The 18,614-nt window shown below is 43.9% G+C and overlaps 1 protein-coding gene across 2 annotated transcripts in view; it reads right to left on the bottom strand.

The window, feature by feature from the left end:
* The window catches only part of SPON1 (spondin 1), a 393,098-nt gene extending 374,704 nt beyond the window's left edge, over positions 1 to 18,394 (bottom strand). Inside the window, exon 1 of one of the 2 annotated variants that reach the window (XM_070762471.1) lies at positions 17,389 to 18,394. In XM_070762471.1, coding sequence (XP_070618572.1) covers positions 17,389 to 17,617 — 229 coding nt within the window. In that variant the 5' untranslated portion in view covers positions 17,618 to 18,394. The remainder of the gene's footprint in view (positions 1 to 17,388) is intronic. The other variant, XM_070762480.1, reaches the window with a different exon arrangement.
* Positions 18,395 to 18,614: the final 220 nt, after the last annotated feature.

Genomic DNA, 18,614 nt, shown 5'->3' with positions numbered 1-18,614 from the left:
ATCATCTTGAAGGCGTGGCCACCAAAATGTCCGAGAGACTAGCTCCAATGTTTTAAACAGCCCAAAATGCCCCGCCACTGGACAGTCATGACACTGGGTCATAATCAACCCTCTCACTGGGCCGGCGGGAACATACAGCTGCCCCCGGTACCGAAGCAGCCCGTCTTGAAACGTCCATGGGGAATTGGGTGTTAACTCCCGCACTCTCTGCGCTACAAACCCATCCCCACGCTGCGCCTCCCGTAAACGGTGACGCAAGTCCACTGGGTCCTGAGTGGCAGCCAACGCTGCAGGGGGTAACACTGTCTGCAGAGGAGCCAGCTCTTTCGGGTGCGTGTATTCTGGCTTGCGCGACAAGGCATCCGCTCGGGGGTTCTGGGCACTGGGAGTGTACCTGATGCGGAAATTGAACCGCGCGAAAAAGAAAGACCAGCGAATCTGTCTCTGGTTTAATTTCCGGGCCGTCTGCAAATACTCAAGGTTCCGGTGATCCGTCCGTACCTCGATTTGATGACGGGCCCCCTCCAGGTAATGCCGCCAATGCTCAAAGGCGGCCTTCACCGCTAAAAGTTCCTTCTCCCAAATAGTATAGTTCCTTTCCGAGGGAGACAGCTTCCGGGAGAAGTAGGCACACGGAAACAACATGTCACCGGGCCGCTGGGCTTGGAGAAGCACTGCGCCAACCGCTACATCTGAAGCGTCGGTTTCTAACACAAACGGCTGAGCGGGATCAGGATGGCGCAGAAGCGGTTCCGCCATGAACGCCGCTTTCAGGGCATCAAAAGCCCGCTGTTCCGCCTCCCCCCAACCAAATGGGACTTGTTTCTGTAACAACCGAGTCAAGGGCGTGGTTAACGTGGCATACCCCGGAACAAAAGCCCGATAGTAGTTTGCAAACCCCAAAAGACGTTGTACGTCTTTCACCCGTCGTGGAGGTTGCCAAGACTGAAGTGCGGCCACTTTGTTCGGGTCCATGGAAATGCCACCTGGAGATAAAATGTGCCCCAGGAATTCGACGGTAGTCTGGAAGAATTGGCACTTCTCCAGCTTGGCATACAACTGCTGCTCCCGCAACCGGAGCAGGACCCGGCGCAAATGGGTCAAATGCAAGGCATGGTTCGGGGAATACACTAAAATGTCATCAAGGTAAATCACCACAAAATGGTCCAACATGTCCCGGAACACGTCGTTCATCAGATGTTGAAACACGGCCGGGGCGTTGGTGAGGCCAAATGGCATCACTGTATATTCAAAGTGGCCGTAACGCGTGCCAAACGCTGTCTTCCACTCATCCCCGGCCCGCATCCGGACCAAATTATACGCACTGCGCAAATCGATTTTGGTGAATACCATTGCCGTCCGCAACCGGTCCATGAGTTCAGGGATCAAGGGCAAGGGGTACCTATTCCGCACTGTGATGGCGTTAAGGCGGCGATAGTCACAGCAGAGGCGAAGATCACCTGTTTTCTTTTTCACGAACAAAACAGGGGCAGACAAAGGGGACTTGGATGGCCGAATAAATCCCTTGGCCAGATTCTTTTCCACAAACTCCTTGAGAGCCACAAGCTCCGGCTCGGACATGGAATACAAACGACCAGCCGGGAGCTTGGCGTCAGGGAGCAGGTCAATGGCACAGTCATACGTCCGATGTGGTGGTAGCCGATCCGCCTCCTTTTCGTTGAACACATCGGCGAATTCCTCGAGACAACGGGGTAATTGAATCGCGGGAACTACTGGGCCTTGGGCTGCGCACACATGTCGGTGATGGTCCACGCACTGCAAACTGGAGAAGGTGACCAAGTTCTGAGACCACACCACCTGTGGATCATGTGCACGCAGCCATGACAACCCCAACACGAGGGGAAAATGAAGCCCCTTGGTAACATAAAACTGTAGGGCCTCCTCATGAGTTCCGATGCACATCCGCACCGGCAGGGTCTGGAAACGGATGGGACCAGCCAACAAAACCCGCCCATTGATAGTCTCCACAGTTAATGGCGGGGTAACAGGACAAAGGGGCAAGGAATGACGTTGGGCAAAGGCTTCGTCTAAGAAGTTTGTCGTCGCCCCCGAATCCACGAGGGCCAACGCGGGGTAAGTCCGAGTCCGTTGCGCGATATGCAAGGTCACCGCAAGCGTCAAATGTCGAGACGGTCCGAATTCGGGAGTCGTGGAGTCAGACGAAAATGGGATCCCCGCCCGACCTAGTGTTGCCACCAAGCCGGGCCCCCCTCATTTCCCGATCGTTCCGGCGACGGGGGACATCCAGACGAAGGCCCCGCCATCGAAGAGTTCAGGGCAGGAACGGGGACACCAGGGGTTGTCTCCTGTAACTGCACAGGGGACGCCATGGGAAGTACGGGAGGGCTGTAGGGTACAGGAACGACGGCAGCCACGGTGCTCCGCCTCTTGTGGGGACAAACAACAGCAAAATGTCCCGGGGCCCCACAATAGAAGCACAACCCAGCTGCCCGCCGACGCCCTCGTTCCTCCGGGGTCTGTCGGGGTCGGGCGTAACTTACGTCCATCGGCTCTCCGGCAGCAACACGATCCATCAAGCGTGGAGGCAGCGCTGGTGAAAAACGTCGGGGCGCAGGGACCGGAGCCGGGGTGCTTACGGTTGGCAACCCCCGCCGCGAAACAGGTGTCGTCGGGACGCCTGACGCACGGGGGTTGGACCGTCCCGCTCGACGGACTTCCCTGGCCAACAGCCTGGCCTCTATTGCCAAGCAATGCCGCTCCAAACCGTCCAACGTGCCGGGCATCACCTCATGCACTAAGGCGTCCAACATCGTGTCGGATAGTCCATCTTGAAAGGCCTCGATCAGGGCAGCCTCATTCCACTGAACGTGCCCGGCCAGAGACCTAAAGTCAGCCATATAGTCCACCAGGGGGCGCGAACCCTGGCGTAATTGCTTCAGCGCCCGCGTGGCCGTTTGTTCCTGCACCGGGTCCGCAAATTGGTGACGCAGCAAGTCACAAAAAGCATTGTAGTCCTGGAGTAGCGGATCATCCCGGGTCAGGTACGGTGCCACCCACGACGCTGCAGGGCCAGCCAATAAACTGCACAGAAACGCCACCTTGTGGTCATCCCCTGCGAAGTGCACCATCTGCGCGTTGATAAAAAGCTGCACCTGGCTCTGGAACGCAGAAAACAGCCGCCGGTCCCCCCAGAACTTTTCCGGCATCGCCACAAAACATTTCCTTCTGGGCACAGGTGCTGGAGGTGGTACCACAGGTGCCGCCTGGGGTGGGGCCGCCTGGGACAAAACCTCCACTTGACGTTGTAAGAACAAGACTGTCTGGGTCAAGTGAGCAATGTCCCCTCGCAACTCTGCAAAGACAGCCTGCATGTCAGCTGCAGCAACATCCATGGTGACAGGCAAGAACAGGAAGCCGAAAAACAAAAGATGTCCAACCAGGAACCAGCAGCAAAGAGCAAGGAACAAAACAACCAAACCACCCCTCCAAAATGAGCACCAGGTGTCTGGTGGTTGGTGGAGTTTTATTCTGTTCTGTCTGGGTTTTCCCAGACCTCCACACCCACTGAAAAACAGCCAGACACTCTGGTAAAATCCAAAAATAATTTATAGCAGGAAAAAATAAGCACAAAAGAAAACCTGTCTTCACAGCAGACAGGTTACAATACTTTACAACAGGGTCCTGATGTCCAGTCAATTCCAAAAGCTTCTTGCTGGCACACCCCCCCAAGGTTTCAAGAGTCCAAGGCACAAACCAGGATTGTAGCCACCAAAGTTCACAAACAGGTCTCACGAATCTCCAAGATAAAACTCCACAAGCCAGGAAGGGTGGGGCCGCCTTTTATCCTTTCCCAAGCACCACACCCAAACCCAGCTGCGACCCCTAATGCTGGAAATATCTGGCCAATTGCGTTCTTCTCTCGTTAGCTCTCCTCTGTCGCATATCTATGAAGTCACTAGCATCTTCCCCCAGGGAATCCAGGCTGCTTGCTGGGGAGAGCTCCCCCTGGTGGAACTCTGGCTGTCCTTCATCTTCAGCCTGGGATTCAGCTTCTTCATCAGTCTGCCCCTCCTGGTCCTCAGCCTCTGAGCCGGACACCGACAGCAAATCAGCCATTCCCGGAGGGGTCCCAGGCTGAACCACAACACCAAGATGGATATGTTTGCATATCCAGTAAATGAAACCCCTCTACATCAATTATTCAAATAAATAGAGCTGATCAGCTGGGGAGAGGGTAACTTTCAATGTGTAGCTCTAAACTTTATTTTCAACCAATCGTAAACCATCCAATACGGAGTCCTTGGTGCTCTCTGAGCTTGGTTGTTTTCTTGCATACATTTCATTACCAAACTAGATAACATCATCAATGTGTCTGCGAGAAAACCTCCGGGACCGCCTTCTGCTGCACGAATCCCAGCGACCAGTTAGGTCCCACAGAGTTAGCCTTCTCCGGGTCCTGTCGACTAAACAATGTTGTTTGGCGGGACCCAGGAGAAGAGCCTTCTCTGTGGCGGCCCCAACCCTCTGGAACCAGCTCCCCCTGAAGATTAGAACTGCCCCCACCCTCCTTGCCTTTCGTAAAGTTCTTAAGACCCATCTCTGCCATCAGGCATGGGGAAACTGACACATCTCCCCCGGGTCTATACAGTTTATACTGTTTGTGTGTTTGTTTGCTTTTAATAATGGGTTTTTTAGTGTTTTTTAAATTATTAGATTTGTTCTTACATTGTTCTTGTTATTGTTGTGAGCCGCCCCAAATCTACAGAGAGGGGCGGCATACAAATCTAATAAATAAATAAAATAAATAAAACAACAAATCTCTTTAAGAAAAACAATCAAGCTCAAAGGGTATCAAGGACCTCACAGTTCAATTCTGAATTACAAATATTTCTATTCTATCCATGTAATATGTCCTGGGAAAAGCCACTGAACAACATAGTTGCTGATCTGCACTACTCTAAGTGCCATTGTTTCTAAATTTAAAAAAAAGGATATCTGAAAGTTTAGATGCATAAATATAAACAAATAGTAACGTTAAGAACTAGATAATGGGGAAAAAACCTAAACCAAAGTACAAATAGGATTTTAATGTTATACCAGGAGTCCATTCAATTAGTATTTTCCATTCTTATCACTTCCTGTATAAATACTGTCTTACTTATGAGAAATACACAGATATTTTCCTTACATATGAAAGTGAGCATCACAGCAAAAAACCTCTATTCTTTAAGACAACAGAGCTACAAAGCATCAATTAAACAGAGTAAGACAAAATGTTAAGAATGCATTTCAGAAGGGAATAGATCTCTGCCCCTTGTATTTTTATACTTTCACTGATCTGTGAACCTTTGTACTTTTGGTCAATAGAAACCGAAATGCCACATCAAATTGTTACAAGAGTGGGCTGACAAGGGAATTTTTTAAAAAAGCTTTTGACGTAGAATGGGCAGCATTTTCCAATGTTAATGAAACTGATGGCAAAAAGCTATTTCTTTAAAGAAGACAAGAGATTTATAATGGCACATACTGGATATTCTAACATTCTGTTGGAAAATCACTCAGAATGTTTATTCCAGCCTAATTTTAATTTAAAAAATTATTTAGCATGATTCATTGTTTCTACTTGCAAGAATCATGTTCTATTTTTGGGGGGGGTCTATGAGTAGAAGCAATTCAAAGTATTCATGAGTGATATGACTTATTTCCCAATGTTAACCTTTGGCTGAAGACATAGTTTCCCAGACTTATTAGATTACATAAGTCTAGTGTTATTAGGACCTTCTCTTTCCTGTTATAAAGAAAAATATGAATATGTGGATATTAAAGGTCAAAATCCAGTCACAGCATTTCACTATCAAAATGTCTCTGCATTTTAAAGTAATAATATATTATTTGTAAAAGTCTGATTTATAGTTATGAAACAGAATGTAGTTAGAACTTAATCTTTCCATTCCCATAATATGTCAGTTTGTAATGAAGCTGAAACTTCGTATTTCACATCCTTTCCCTCTTCTCCATTATTGCTTTGAAGAAACTAAGTCTTCTTTAGCTTCTTCCAGTGGAAAATTTCATACTAATTATTTCAACAATTTGGACAGTAAGCCTAACTAAAAAGAAATAAATCATGTCCTAGCTGGAACATGTCAAGGAAAAGAAATGAATGAATTATTTATGTTCACATGATATGATAAGCTAATCTCACCTGACATGCTAAGTTCCTGTGGACACATGATTAAATCTAAATGATATCGACATTTGCTAATTCTTACTTTCTGTGCCTACTCCTTTAGCAGCAACTATTAAATTCATTAGAATTTCTGATTGCTAATTTGAAATTTCCAATAAGTTATCCTAAAGGTGGGGTTTTTTTCAAAAGGTAACTCAACTGTCCTGTTGCCTTTTGAAAAAAAAACCCACCTTTGTAACAACCATTACTTGGATATCCGAGAATGTACATAGACATCCCATTAAATTAATTCTACCCAGTGTAATTAACAGATAGTTGAGAATTTATCTCTTCATTGTCTATCTGATCTAGAACATAAGTTATTCTCAGAGATTTTAGTATCTCAGATAAATATCTTTGCTAAAGAAGTATATTCACCGTGGTCCTCTAATATCTTAATATTACTGAATACTACATTGGCTCATTGACAAGGTAATATTGTCTTAAGTAAATATATGTCTGTGGTACTCATTTATTTAGCGGGTTTTGAACAGCAAAACCAACAGTCAGAAAAATATTAGCCACATTTTTTGCAGAAATTCAGTCTGATTACTTTCATTCTTCATAGTAAAGTGAGTTTTCCTGTGGCTTTTTTGAAAGCTAAAATCGGACCAGTTCATATCATTTGCAACAATTTCCTCTATACTTCTTTCTAATAGTTCACCTTTACTTAAATCAGAAGCATCAGAAAAATGGATAACATTTGATAAAATCTGGCCTTCCAAACAGCATGAGTTGTACTGGATTTCACCATAGGAAAAATAACTGTTATAAGAAACTTCCTTTCCTAGTTAACTTCACAGTAGCATCAAATTCATATTTGAGTTTGGAAACCAAAGCAGGATGATAGGGAGAAAATATTTAGGAAAAGTAGCAATCTTACCAGTATAATTTCTCTCACTACTTTAGTGTAAAACAATAAAAAAAAATCTAATATCAGTATACCTATCTGTTTCTTGGGTCACCGCATTTAAACCCATAATTTTTGTCTGGAATACTGGCACTCATAATAATAATAATTAATAATAATAATGTATTAGATTTGTATGCCGCCCCTCTCCACAGTCGGGGTGGCTCACAACAATAATAATAACAATGTGCAATGTAACAAATGTAATATATAAAAGAAAGTATCTAAAAACCTGACATTTAAAAACCATACAACAAAACCATACATAAAACTATATAAGCCTGGGGGAGATGTCTCAATTCCCCTATGCCTGACAATATAGGTGGGTCTTAAGCAATTTACGAAAGACAAGGAGGGTAGGGGCAGTTCTGATCTCTGGGGGTAGTTGATTCCAGAGGGCCAGGGCCGCCACAGAGAAGGCTCTTCCCCTGGGGCCCGCCAGACAACAATGTTTAGTCGACGGGACACGGAGAAGGCCAACTCTGTGGGACCTAATCGGCCACTGGGATTTGTGCGGCAAAAGGCGGTCTCGGAGATATTCTGGTCCGATGCCACGTAGGGCTTTATAGGTCATTACCTATAATACTCTGGACCAGTGATGTTGAACCTTTTTTGGTTTATGTGCCAAAAGAGGGTGTGCTAACATGCGTGTACGTGCTCACACCCCTTCTTTCCCCCCACAGACATGCGCGCCTGTGCTGCCCCCCACCTATGCACACGCGTCTTTCTGAAGCCTGTCAGGCAGTGGTGGTTTCCTACCGGTATGGTCCAGAGTGGCATCTCCATGTGGGAAGAAGCTTTCCCACCCGCCCTCGTCTTAATGCCGACTTTTATTCTTCATCCAAAGCACAGCTGAAAAGCTCTTTCTCAGGAGACATCGGGGGAAAAATGCCAAAAATCGCATCATTAGTGGGTTCCTAACAATGTGGCACTCTGGAATGCATCCACAGGAACCCACCACTGCTGGTAGGTGAAAAAAAATGTGCATTATTCCGAACTTTTGGTTTGTCTGTTGGGAAATTCTTTTTGCCTCCAGGGCATGCGCACGGAGCTGAAACATGAAAAAGTCTTGCATGCCCTCCCATATAGCTTCACATGCCACTTTTGGCAACCTTGCCATAGGTTCGCCATCACAGCTCTGGACCTTACTTATTATGCTGAGGCTGATACATCACGCCCTGTGTACTGTCAGTTATTGTTTTAAAAATATGCTGGTGGTTCAGGGACTTATGGATTTGACCAAACTACTAGGTCAAGATTAATACTTTTTTCTCTGATGGGAGATTTTCCTCACTTGGCTCCAGTTGTGCAAAACTGTATTTTCCCCCCTCCCATAATTAAACTTGGAGTCAGACCTCTGGGAGAAGGATACTGCAAAATCTCCATTCCCTCCCTACCCATTTAACTTGCTATCCAGCTCTGTTCTCCTTTGCAACAAAAGAAGACCCAGCCGATCAGCTGGGACTCAAGAGGCAGTGAATAGATGGGGGCGGGGCCAGCCAGAGGTGGTATTTGTATTTGTATTTATTGGATTTGTATGCCGCCCCTATCCGGAGATTTGGGGTGGCTAACAACAATAATAAAACAGCGTACAATAATAATCCAATACTAAAAACGATTAAAAACCCATTAATATAAAAACCAAACATACATACAGACATACCATGCATAAAATTGTAAAGGCCTAGGGGGAAAGAGGATTTCAATTCCCCCATGCCTGGTGGCAGAGGTGGGTTTTAAGTAGCTTACGAAAGGCAAGGAGGGTGGGGGCAATTCTAATTTCTGGGGGGAGTTGGTTCCAGAGGGCCGGGGCCGCCACAGAGAAGGCTCTTCCCCTGGGTCCCACCAAGTGGCATTGTTTAGTTGACGGGACCCGGAGAAGACCCACTCTGTGGGACCTAACTGGTCACTAGGATTCGTGCAGCAGAAGGTGGTCCCTGAGATAATCTGGTCCGGTGCCATGGAGGACTTTATAGGTGATAACCAACACTTTGAATTGTGACCAGAAACTGATCGGCAACCAATGCAGACTGCAAAGTGTTGGTGTAACATGGGCATATTTGGGAAAGCCCATGATTGCTCTTGCAGCTGCATTCTGCACGATCTGAAGTTTCCAAACACTTTTCAAAGGTAGCCCCATGTAGAGAGCGTTACAGTAGTCAAGCCTCGAGGTGATGAGGGCATGAGTGACTGTGAGCAGTGACTCCTGGTCCAAATAGGGTCGCAACTGGTGCACCAGGCGAACCTTGGTGAACGCCCCCCTCGCCACAGCTGAAAGGTATTTGCCAGTTCTCCGAACTACCCAAAATTTCCTCTACTGGTTCCTCAAAACTGGTCAGAACAAACTGAATACCACCTCTAACTAAGCCTACTTTTTTTTCTTGGGTCACTGAAAGCTATTTTACTGTGGAAGTTAATATATTTTAAGATTTGATATTAAAAGTAAAATGTTTAAATACATTAATTTGGATGTACAAATATTTTACTTTATTAAACCAATAATTATGGTATATCAACATCTATATTGTGCTTAGTTACAAGTCCATGTTAAATAGATATGTTGCTGCTACTATCAGTACTATTCTTATTAACTGTTCAGTTCACTTGTTGTGCAAATACAACCACTAAATTCAGTAGGAGTTCCTAAACTCTCCACCTCTTAATCAAGCAGCTAAATATTTTAGATTTGGCCTGATTAGAACTAATTTTGCTAAACTTTGGTCCTTGGAGAAACTTATTTATTGGTTTAAACTTATTTATCCAGCCATCTTAAATGTGTATTCTTGGAGGGCTGACAATAACCCACAAACATGTTATTTCTATCTCTGTCATATATATCATCTCTCTATCTCTCTATCTCTATCTATATATATATCTATATATATCTATATATATCTATACTGTATATCTATATCTCTATATCTATATCTAACTGTCTCTATCTCTCTCTCTCTCTCTCTCTCTCTCTCTCTCTCTCTCTCTCTCTCTATCTATCTATCTAAATGAACACAAAAATAATAAAACCATAATATAGTAACTACAACAATCTCACAATATAGCTGCACCTATATGGAGTTCAATGACCCAGTCAAATGTCTGAGGGAAACTAGGTCTTCACACCCTTGTGAAGGACTGGAGCCCTCTGAATGTCAGGGGGAAGCTGTTCCATTGGTCAGGTACTATGACAATTAACATTAGGATTAAGAGCCACTAAAAGCAAGAAGAAGCCTGTAATGATCAGTTAATTGTCTAGATCAGAAAGATGCATTTGTAGCGTCATCCATTGAGAGATGGCTGTATGTATTCTTCAGAGAGAAGAAGGAATGGAATATACTTTCCAATTAGTTGTAGTAGTTGATATTGTAGCAAACAATCCCATAAATGCAGACAAACAAGTTTGCCAAAATGTGATATCTTACCATCACATAGAGAATTGTAAGCTGCAATAAAGCAAGTCTTATATATCTCCCCAGCTATCCATGCTGATGTTTGCTGTGCTTAATAACCCTTCTGTTTTCCCAGTCTAAGGTAGATTTATCAAGCCTGCAGGGAAATGCAACTATCTTTTTCCATTTGGTTTTGCTCATTTTCTCATTCGCTCATATAGTTGGGGGTCGGGGTAGGAAAGGACAGCTGTAGTGGCTTTGTTTCCACTTTGCTTCTCTGCAATTTCAATGTCATCTTGGTACAGAAAACGGATTAATTAATCCCCATAGTCAATAGTCCCCTTGATACAACTAACTAATGGGATTGTTTTAACCCTATAAAACTGTGTCTGCTTAGGAATAAATCTTACCTGTCCAGGGTCTAACTGGGTCAACAGATTCCTTTGGGAATCCACTCATCCCACTTACCAATCAAGCCACTCACATGGACAATAGCTTAGAGTTACATCCAAGAGACTGTGGGAGGTGGATTTATTTCTCTTCTCCTTCTACATTCTGTCTGCATTGACTAGAGATCTCTTGATTCTGGATATGAGAAGTAATATGAGATCGCCCAAATTTAGAAGACGGGAACAAAAACAGAAGCAAGCCACTTCCTACTCCCAACTTCCACTCTCTAATTCCGTTATCATTTTCTTTTTCTTTTGAGATTCTGTATCTCAAACCTGAGATGAATCAGAATGAACTGTATTGCCTCCATCTAGCTGCCAATCAGAATTCTGCCGCACATATTTACTAAATCTATCTATTTTAGGTTATTTCTGTAGAATCACAACTTTGTAGTACAAATTCTTCTATTATGCAACCCTGCACTACTGGTCCCTTAGGTGAGCCATGAAAAACATTCCCATTGTGGAAGGAATTAGTTACAAGCAGTGAAGGACTACCAAAAACTTTTACTATCACACTATGAGCGTGGCTTATGCAGGATGCCCTGCATTTTCTTTCAACATCTTTCAGTGCAAATTGGTTGCTCTGGGGTGGAGCTCCATTTTCACGTGTCCCCCCCACCCCGGTCCGGGCAGTAGCCCACCCCTGGTTACCAGCCTTGGTTTTCAATGGAGTTGACGTTCCTCCTGATATTTGCAAAAGAAAGGATTAATACTACTATATCCACATTTGCTGTCAGAGTAGATTATACAAAGTTCCACTTCCACAGGCTGCACATAGAGTAAGAGAAAGTTTGGACAAAATCCTAAATCTTACAGTGGAAAGAGTCAAGATAAAATATAATTGATTCTTCTTTTTTACTTCCGGTGTAGTACTCCTTCTCCTTATTTCAAAATCTCTGAACTCTCACAATATTCTGCCATATACTGTTACTAATATCTTAGTCTTGGCCTTTCTAAACAAAAAAACCAGAAAAAACATCCCTATGATAAAGAACAACAGTAGGAACCACATTTGATAAATAGAAATAATTTTCATTATTGTATATAAATAGATATTATACTGTATAAAGCTGTACTTTTGGAGGTGCTTTTGCTCAACCTGCATTCACAACTTAATAGTTTTATTTGCAGTGCAATTTTAAACAATTGTGAAGAGTGTATATATTTTAGCCAGGGGAATATGAGGACATCTACACTCATGAATCAGTGTTCCCTCTAATTTTTTGGGGGGGTGGGCGGAAAAGTATAGTGTCTGAGCAGCAGTCCCTTTGGGACTGGGCGGCACAGAAATATTAAATAAATAAACAAACAAACAAACAAACAAATAAATAAATAAATAGAGCTAGTTTCAAACTAGATTTTGGTTTTCTTTCTCTCTTCCTTACTCCCATTCTTTTCCTTTCTCTTTTCCTTCCTCTCTTTTTTCTATCTGTTTCTCTCTCTTCCTCTCTTCCTCTCTCTCTCCTTCCCTCTCACTCTTTCTCTCTCGGCTTCTGGGCAGGTTTGAAAAACTCTGAGTTGATGATGATTTTTAAGTGAGCGATTGCTCACTGCTCAGCTCATGATGCTGACAAAAGTCAAAAAGAGCCAACATTCACTTATGCTGGTTTTTAAGAGACAACTGAGAGGTGGTACAAGTGCTTTGCCTCAAGTGGCAAGAGGAAAATGAAGACCAGCTACAATAACATGATTACATATATACTGCATCTATGCCAACAAAATGTATTTGGTGAAGTTCACCTGTAGATAGGATTGCAGACTCAAATTAGCTTTATTTGAAGGGATGTCTCCAAAATCATTGGACTCATTGGAATCATTGCCCCCACTCTCCTTGCCTTTCGTAAGCTCCTTAAAACCCACCTCTGTCGTCAGGCATGGGGGAATTGAGACTTTCCCTCCCCCTAGGCTTATAAAATTTATGCATGATATGTTAGTATGTATGATTGGTTTCTAAATTGGGGTTTTAAATTAACTTAAATATTAGATTTGTTTACATTGTATTATTATTGCTGTGAGCCGCCCCGAGTCTGCGGAGAGGGGCGGCATACAAATCTGATAAACAAACAAACAAATAAATAAATAAATAAAGTATTGCCAGTGGTGTTTCCTAACTTATTTCATATTTGCAAACTGAGAGAATGTGCTGTTGTTATTTACAGAAAGATGCATCTCTGTCACACTGTTCTTAAGCAGAAAATTTTGTAAGAAGCAATTTTTCCCATAGGAATCAATGTAAAATCAAATAATGTGTGTGATTGGGGAAACCACAGGGAGGATGGAGGCCCTGTTTCCTCCCAGGAGATTCCTAGAGAGGCCCCAGAGAGGCTTCTTCCCGCCTTTTCCAGCCCTGTTTCCTCCCAGGAGATTCCTAGAGAGGCCCCAGAGAGGCTTCTTCCCGCTTTTTCCGGCCCTGTTTTCTCCTAGGAGATTCCTAGAGAGGCCCCATGGAGGCTTCCCCCTGCCTTTTCCAGTTACAGTTTTGGAGGCTCGGGTTTGTAAGTGGAAAATGGTTCAAAAAAATCTTGAACACCCGGTTCTTATCTAGAAAAGTTTGTAAGTAGAGGCGTTTGTAGATAGAGGTACCACTGTACTGTACAGTGCTTCTCAAGACCGTTGTAGATTGTAATGTTACCCTTCCTGGCCAATCCTGGGGTATCAAGAAAGGAAAGGTTGGTATAAGGGGGCTGCATGTGTGTATCTCCATAGATGGATAAACAATGCAGTTTATCCCTCTTTCTCCACTATTGCAGATCAAAATCCAAAATATCTGTGGCATAGAAATTAAAGGCAAAATTTCACTCAATGTTTCCAGAACGTTCTTCAACTGTTTATCTGGAAACTAGGTTTGCTGTTAGCTTCTCTTTCCTCTCTCTCAACCCTTTCTGCAAAGTTTCTCTATGTGCACTCTCCAACACCCCAAGATTTAAAGTATAATAATTTCTGGAGCACTAGGAGGGGGGAGGAAGTGAAGAGGAAGGGGAGAGCTTGCAATATTCCAGGATCTCCTATAAAATGCTCTTCCTTTTTATTGTAAAAAAAAAGTAACCACCCATATTTTTCCTAGGAAAAAAAAAAGTTGTTGAAAATTTTGGCTCTATATCCTTCTAGAATCTTGAGAAATGTAATGTGGTTCACTGGTTATTTCAAATTTAAATTATTTTGGAAAAAGAAAATTACTCTTAAACTTGGATAAGTATACTTGGATACTAAGAGTGGGTTGGAGAAAACTCTTTTTAGTTTTAGACAGGAAGGAGCCTATCTTCATCCACACCATTACTTTTCCATTCTCTGCCACAGATTAACACACAACATTGAATAATATTAGATAATGAGTGTATGGTAGTTTCTCTCAATGCTACGAAATAATCTTGGTGACTTAAACTAACCGCCACTGATTATTAAAGGTTCCGGAAGGCTTCCTGATATTGTGAACTCTAGGTGTGAGCATGTGTTCATCTGCCCCAATGTCCTTGAAGGCTGACAGCCAAAAAATACCTTCTAAGCTTTTGAAAAGGGTCCATAAATGGATTTATCTAATAAGGCACTATTGTTGAATATAAAAAGTTTTATGCCATACGTCTGTTGATTGGGCTTCTTTCTTTTCACCCCAACCCCAATCCAATTTTTTTTTATAAGTTGACACAGCTCTTCATCAAAATTGCTCTTCATTTTTGATGCCTTCTTATAGGCCTTTCTTCACAAAAATGTGTACCACTTACACCTCCTGGTAACCGTGGTGGGTGGGACACAACACAGCCCATGGCTGAAGTTGAATGAGTTGTGCTAATGATCTGTTTGGCGAATGAAAGTGACCTATGGATAGACCCCAAATCAACAAGATGTTGATTCACTTGAGAATGGATTACATCTTTCTTATCCCAAAACAAGTGATTGTCAGCTATACAAAGCTATAAGCAGGGGACCTCTTCATTCCTGTTCTTGCTGTTTGAAGAAGAGCTTCAGGCTCCAAATCATGATTTATTTTTCTTAAAAGCCCACAGGATGATGAAAACACCTGGGCTACTTCTTGGCATCAGGATTTCCCCACTAATGTCCTCAGGCACTATTGCCTATATTTCACATTTCCCATCTTATTTTAAAGAACATTTCGCTGCTTCCTGATAATTTATAAGCTGTGTAACCTCAGTTTGCCCTTAATTTAATCAGCTGTTCTTGTTGCATCCTTTGCATTTTGATAAGACAATTTCTGGGAGAATCATTTTTTTTTAAAAAAAAATAGTACAGGGAAAAATCTGCTTCCATACAGTATTTAGTGTGATGTCATTCCATATTGCCTGAGAGATACTTGTTAAATTGTTATGACAGTTAATAAAAATAAAACAATGTGACAATATTAAACTGCTAGAAGAAAGGAAGTTGCACTGAGCAATACTTTTCATGCTTGTTCCATCTGACTAAATTGTAAGAGATATTTGGAAGGATTTTGGCTTTGAATGCCATAAGTTATGTTTGCTAAATTTTTGATACCACATTCTAAAGTACCAGCAGTTAGAACCACAACCTTTAACTGCTAGTGAACATGTAAAAGATCTTTGCTTGCATTTTGTTGGGGGATTTTTTCCCCCCAAGTTTGTTTTAGGAGTTTGACAGATGTTTTCCTCCTATCCCACAACTTTTCAGATAAACTAAAATTTCATATTTATAACTTAACAGCTGCAAAAAAGAAACCTCTAAAAGGCAGGAATCAAGTTGAGATATAGCAGATAAGGAGTTGCATATTTAGAGTTATTCAAAAAGAATATTTAGGTTTTTCCCTATGTTTTGCTTCAACTACTTTTGTTTAGTATTTCCCCACCTACCATAAGATAGTGCTCTAATCACAAGTGGTTTACTGCTTGATAGAAATCTGCTTTTATAAGAATATGTTTTGAGAGAGAGCAATTCAAGTCTGAGTTTCGTTTAGTTTAGTATGTCTCATAGGAGATGGATAAATCATTTTTGGTTGATGTTTTATTTATCTAAGCTATAGGTTAAAAAAACAGTAGAAAATGTAGTCCCCCCAAAAAAAATTATTTCTACCATCAGCACTTTCTAAAGGAAAAAGTGATGACTTGGGTTTTAGGACTTGCTAATTCTTCCAAAGGATGTTTTAAAATATCTAAACAAATTAAATGTTGGATCAGATATGTTAAATCTGCTTATCTCAGAATGAATCTGCTATGCTGGCTGAACAAAAGTGATTTCTCCATTGTTTCATAATGGAGACTCCCTTATTCTCCCACATATTTAGATTGTCCTTCAGATTCCCACCCTCAGGAAGGGAAAGTCCTACTTTTCTTCTTAAAATACTTTATTCCGTTTCCTGAATCCGGGGAGGAATGGATGTTGGGATGGGGGGGGGGGATATAATGTGTATCAATCTGAGTCCTAAGGGATTGGGAGGCACACAAGTCAAATAAATAAATAATGTCTAGATTTTCCCATAAGATAGTCATTGCATGCTCCTGAGCACAAACAGAGCACCCCATCTTCATGCTAAATAGCCATCCCCAGAGATTTCTAAACAATAAGCAGGCTTGACCTCTTTTAGGAAGGGAGGAGGAGGGTGTGAGAAAACTAACCAGACTTTAAAGCAGGAAGATGGGTGTGTGGGTGGGGGGAGAACACCAAAAACCTGGCAGTGGCTTCCAACAGCCTTCTTGGCCAGTGTGCAAACTTTTCCTATCTATTTCCCAGGGAGACAATTACAAGCCGAGGACGGAATCTTCCCGGCCAAGTGTGAAATAGGAGTAGGGCTGACAGAGGAGCGCGCAAGGGGCGATTAAGGTAAAAAAAATAACACTGGCACAGGTAGTAGAGAAGCTGGCTTCCCTTAAAATATGAAAGGCGAGGGGGCAGAGGGAGATAAGTAGAAGGACTTGGGAAAAGAGAGAGGGAGGGAGGGAAAAGAGGAAGAAAGAAAGGAAGGAAGGAAGGAAGGAAGGAGAGAGAGAGAAGGAAAGAAGGAAAAAAAGAAAGAAAGAAGGAAAGAAAGAAAGAAAGAAAGAGAGGGAGGAAGGAAGGAGTGAGAAAGAAAGGAAGGGAGGGAGAGAAGAGCGAGAAAGGAAGGAAGGTGTGAGAAAGAAAGGAAGGAAGGAAGAAAGAAAGAAAAGGAGTGAGGAAGGAAGGAAAGGAAAGGAGTGAGGAAAGAAGAAGAGGAAGGAAGGAAGGAGCGAGAAAGAAGGAAAGGAAGGAAGGAGTGAGAAAGAAAGAAAGGAAGGAAGGAGTGAGAAAGAAAGAAAGAAAGAAAGGGAGGGAGGGAGGAAGGAAGGAAAAGAAGGAAGGAAGGAAGGAAGGAAGACGAAAGAACAAGTGTTCTAGACCAAAGAGAGTGGGGAAACAATCCCGAGAAATTTTACTAGTTTGCCGGCGTCTAATCTCCCCACGATCCTGCTCTGGGAATCTTCCCCAAAGCGCCCAAGGTGGACTTACCCCGGTAACTGTTCCCGGGCTTGTAGAATTCCGGATCGCCTTCCACGCGGAGGCTAAATTCATTATACCCTTCCCTCCTGGTGCCTTGTGCTCGCAGGATCCGGCTGCAGTAGCCTTCGGATTTGGAGGCTCTCTCTAAGGTTTCATCCGCCAACGTAGCCAATGTCACCAGCGGGAAAGTCCAGACGAGCAACTGCAGGACTCGGAAAGGACGCCGCCAACGTCCCATCCTGCGGGCGCCTCCAACAACTTCACAAAAATAAAAGCAAGGGAATCGGCCGGGCTGGGGCTGAGCCACCGAAATGGCAAGGCGGACAGGTTGAAAGATGCCCTGGGGGAAAGCCTGCCCGACCCACCCGCGCGTCGCGGGTCTCGGCTCGGGAGAAAGCGCAGGGAAAAAAAAAACAAGTAACCAAACGCAGCTTTTAATCGGATCGCAGCTCAAGGAGGTTTTCTCTCCTCTCTTCTCTCTTCTCCTCTCCCTTCCTTCCCCACCGACTCTCCAAAGCCTGGAGAGAGCGCGCGGAAAGGCAAAAGGGACCCTTCTTTTACGCGGCTTCCTTCTGCTCCATCGGAAAGGATCCGCTCAGCCTCCGCCGAGGCAAAAGGCGGAGGAGGAGGAAAGAGGAGGGCTGCTGCTGCCGCTGCTGCCCAGCCACGAAGTGAAGTGCGGTTTTGGTTTCGCAGCCCTTGTCATTAAAAAAGCAGCTCGCCGGTGTTTACCTAAGTCCGTCTCGGTTCGCGGGGGTCGGCCAAATAAGCCGAGCTTGGCTGGGTGGTTTTGTGGTTTGCGGGGTACGGCGCTGTCGTCTCCAAGACGCGAGTGTGTGTGTGTATGTATGTGTGTACGCGCGCGGGGTGTGTTTGTGGGTGATGTGCGGGCGCTTGGATGGAACGGAGCGGAGCCTCGGAATTAATCACCTAACATTCCTGCCTTTGACTCTATAGAAACTCGGGAGAAAAAAGAGCGAGCCGGGAATGTTCGTCTATTGAGCGCTCTCGATCTGCCGGCCGCCAGACAGTGCAAACATTGGTGGCCGCAGATTGCTCGGAGCAGGTTGACCCCCGGGATAGGCAGCCTTCGTGACATTAGCTCTCCCTTCGCCCCCCCCTTCCCCGGTTTCTAGGGCGTGAAGTTTCTGAAGAGCAAACTTTAATTGCCTCCAGGAGAAACGTGGGGAGGGGGGATGCCACACCGAGAGGGCGGGCGGTACTCTCTGCCTCTT

The sequence above is a fragment of the Erythrolamprus reginae genome, chromosome 1 (assembly GCF_031021105.1).
Source record: "Erythrolamprus reginae isolate rEryReg1 chromosome 1, rEryReg1.hap1, whole genome shotgun sequence".
In the NCBI taxonomy this organism is placed as follows: Eukaryota; Metazoa; Chordata; class Lepidosauria; order Squamata; family Dipsadidae; genus Erythrolamprus; species Erythrolamprus reginae.
The sequence above is the reverse complement of the archived record's forward strand: the minus strand, read 5'-3'. Positions and strand labels throughout refer to the sequence as shown.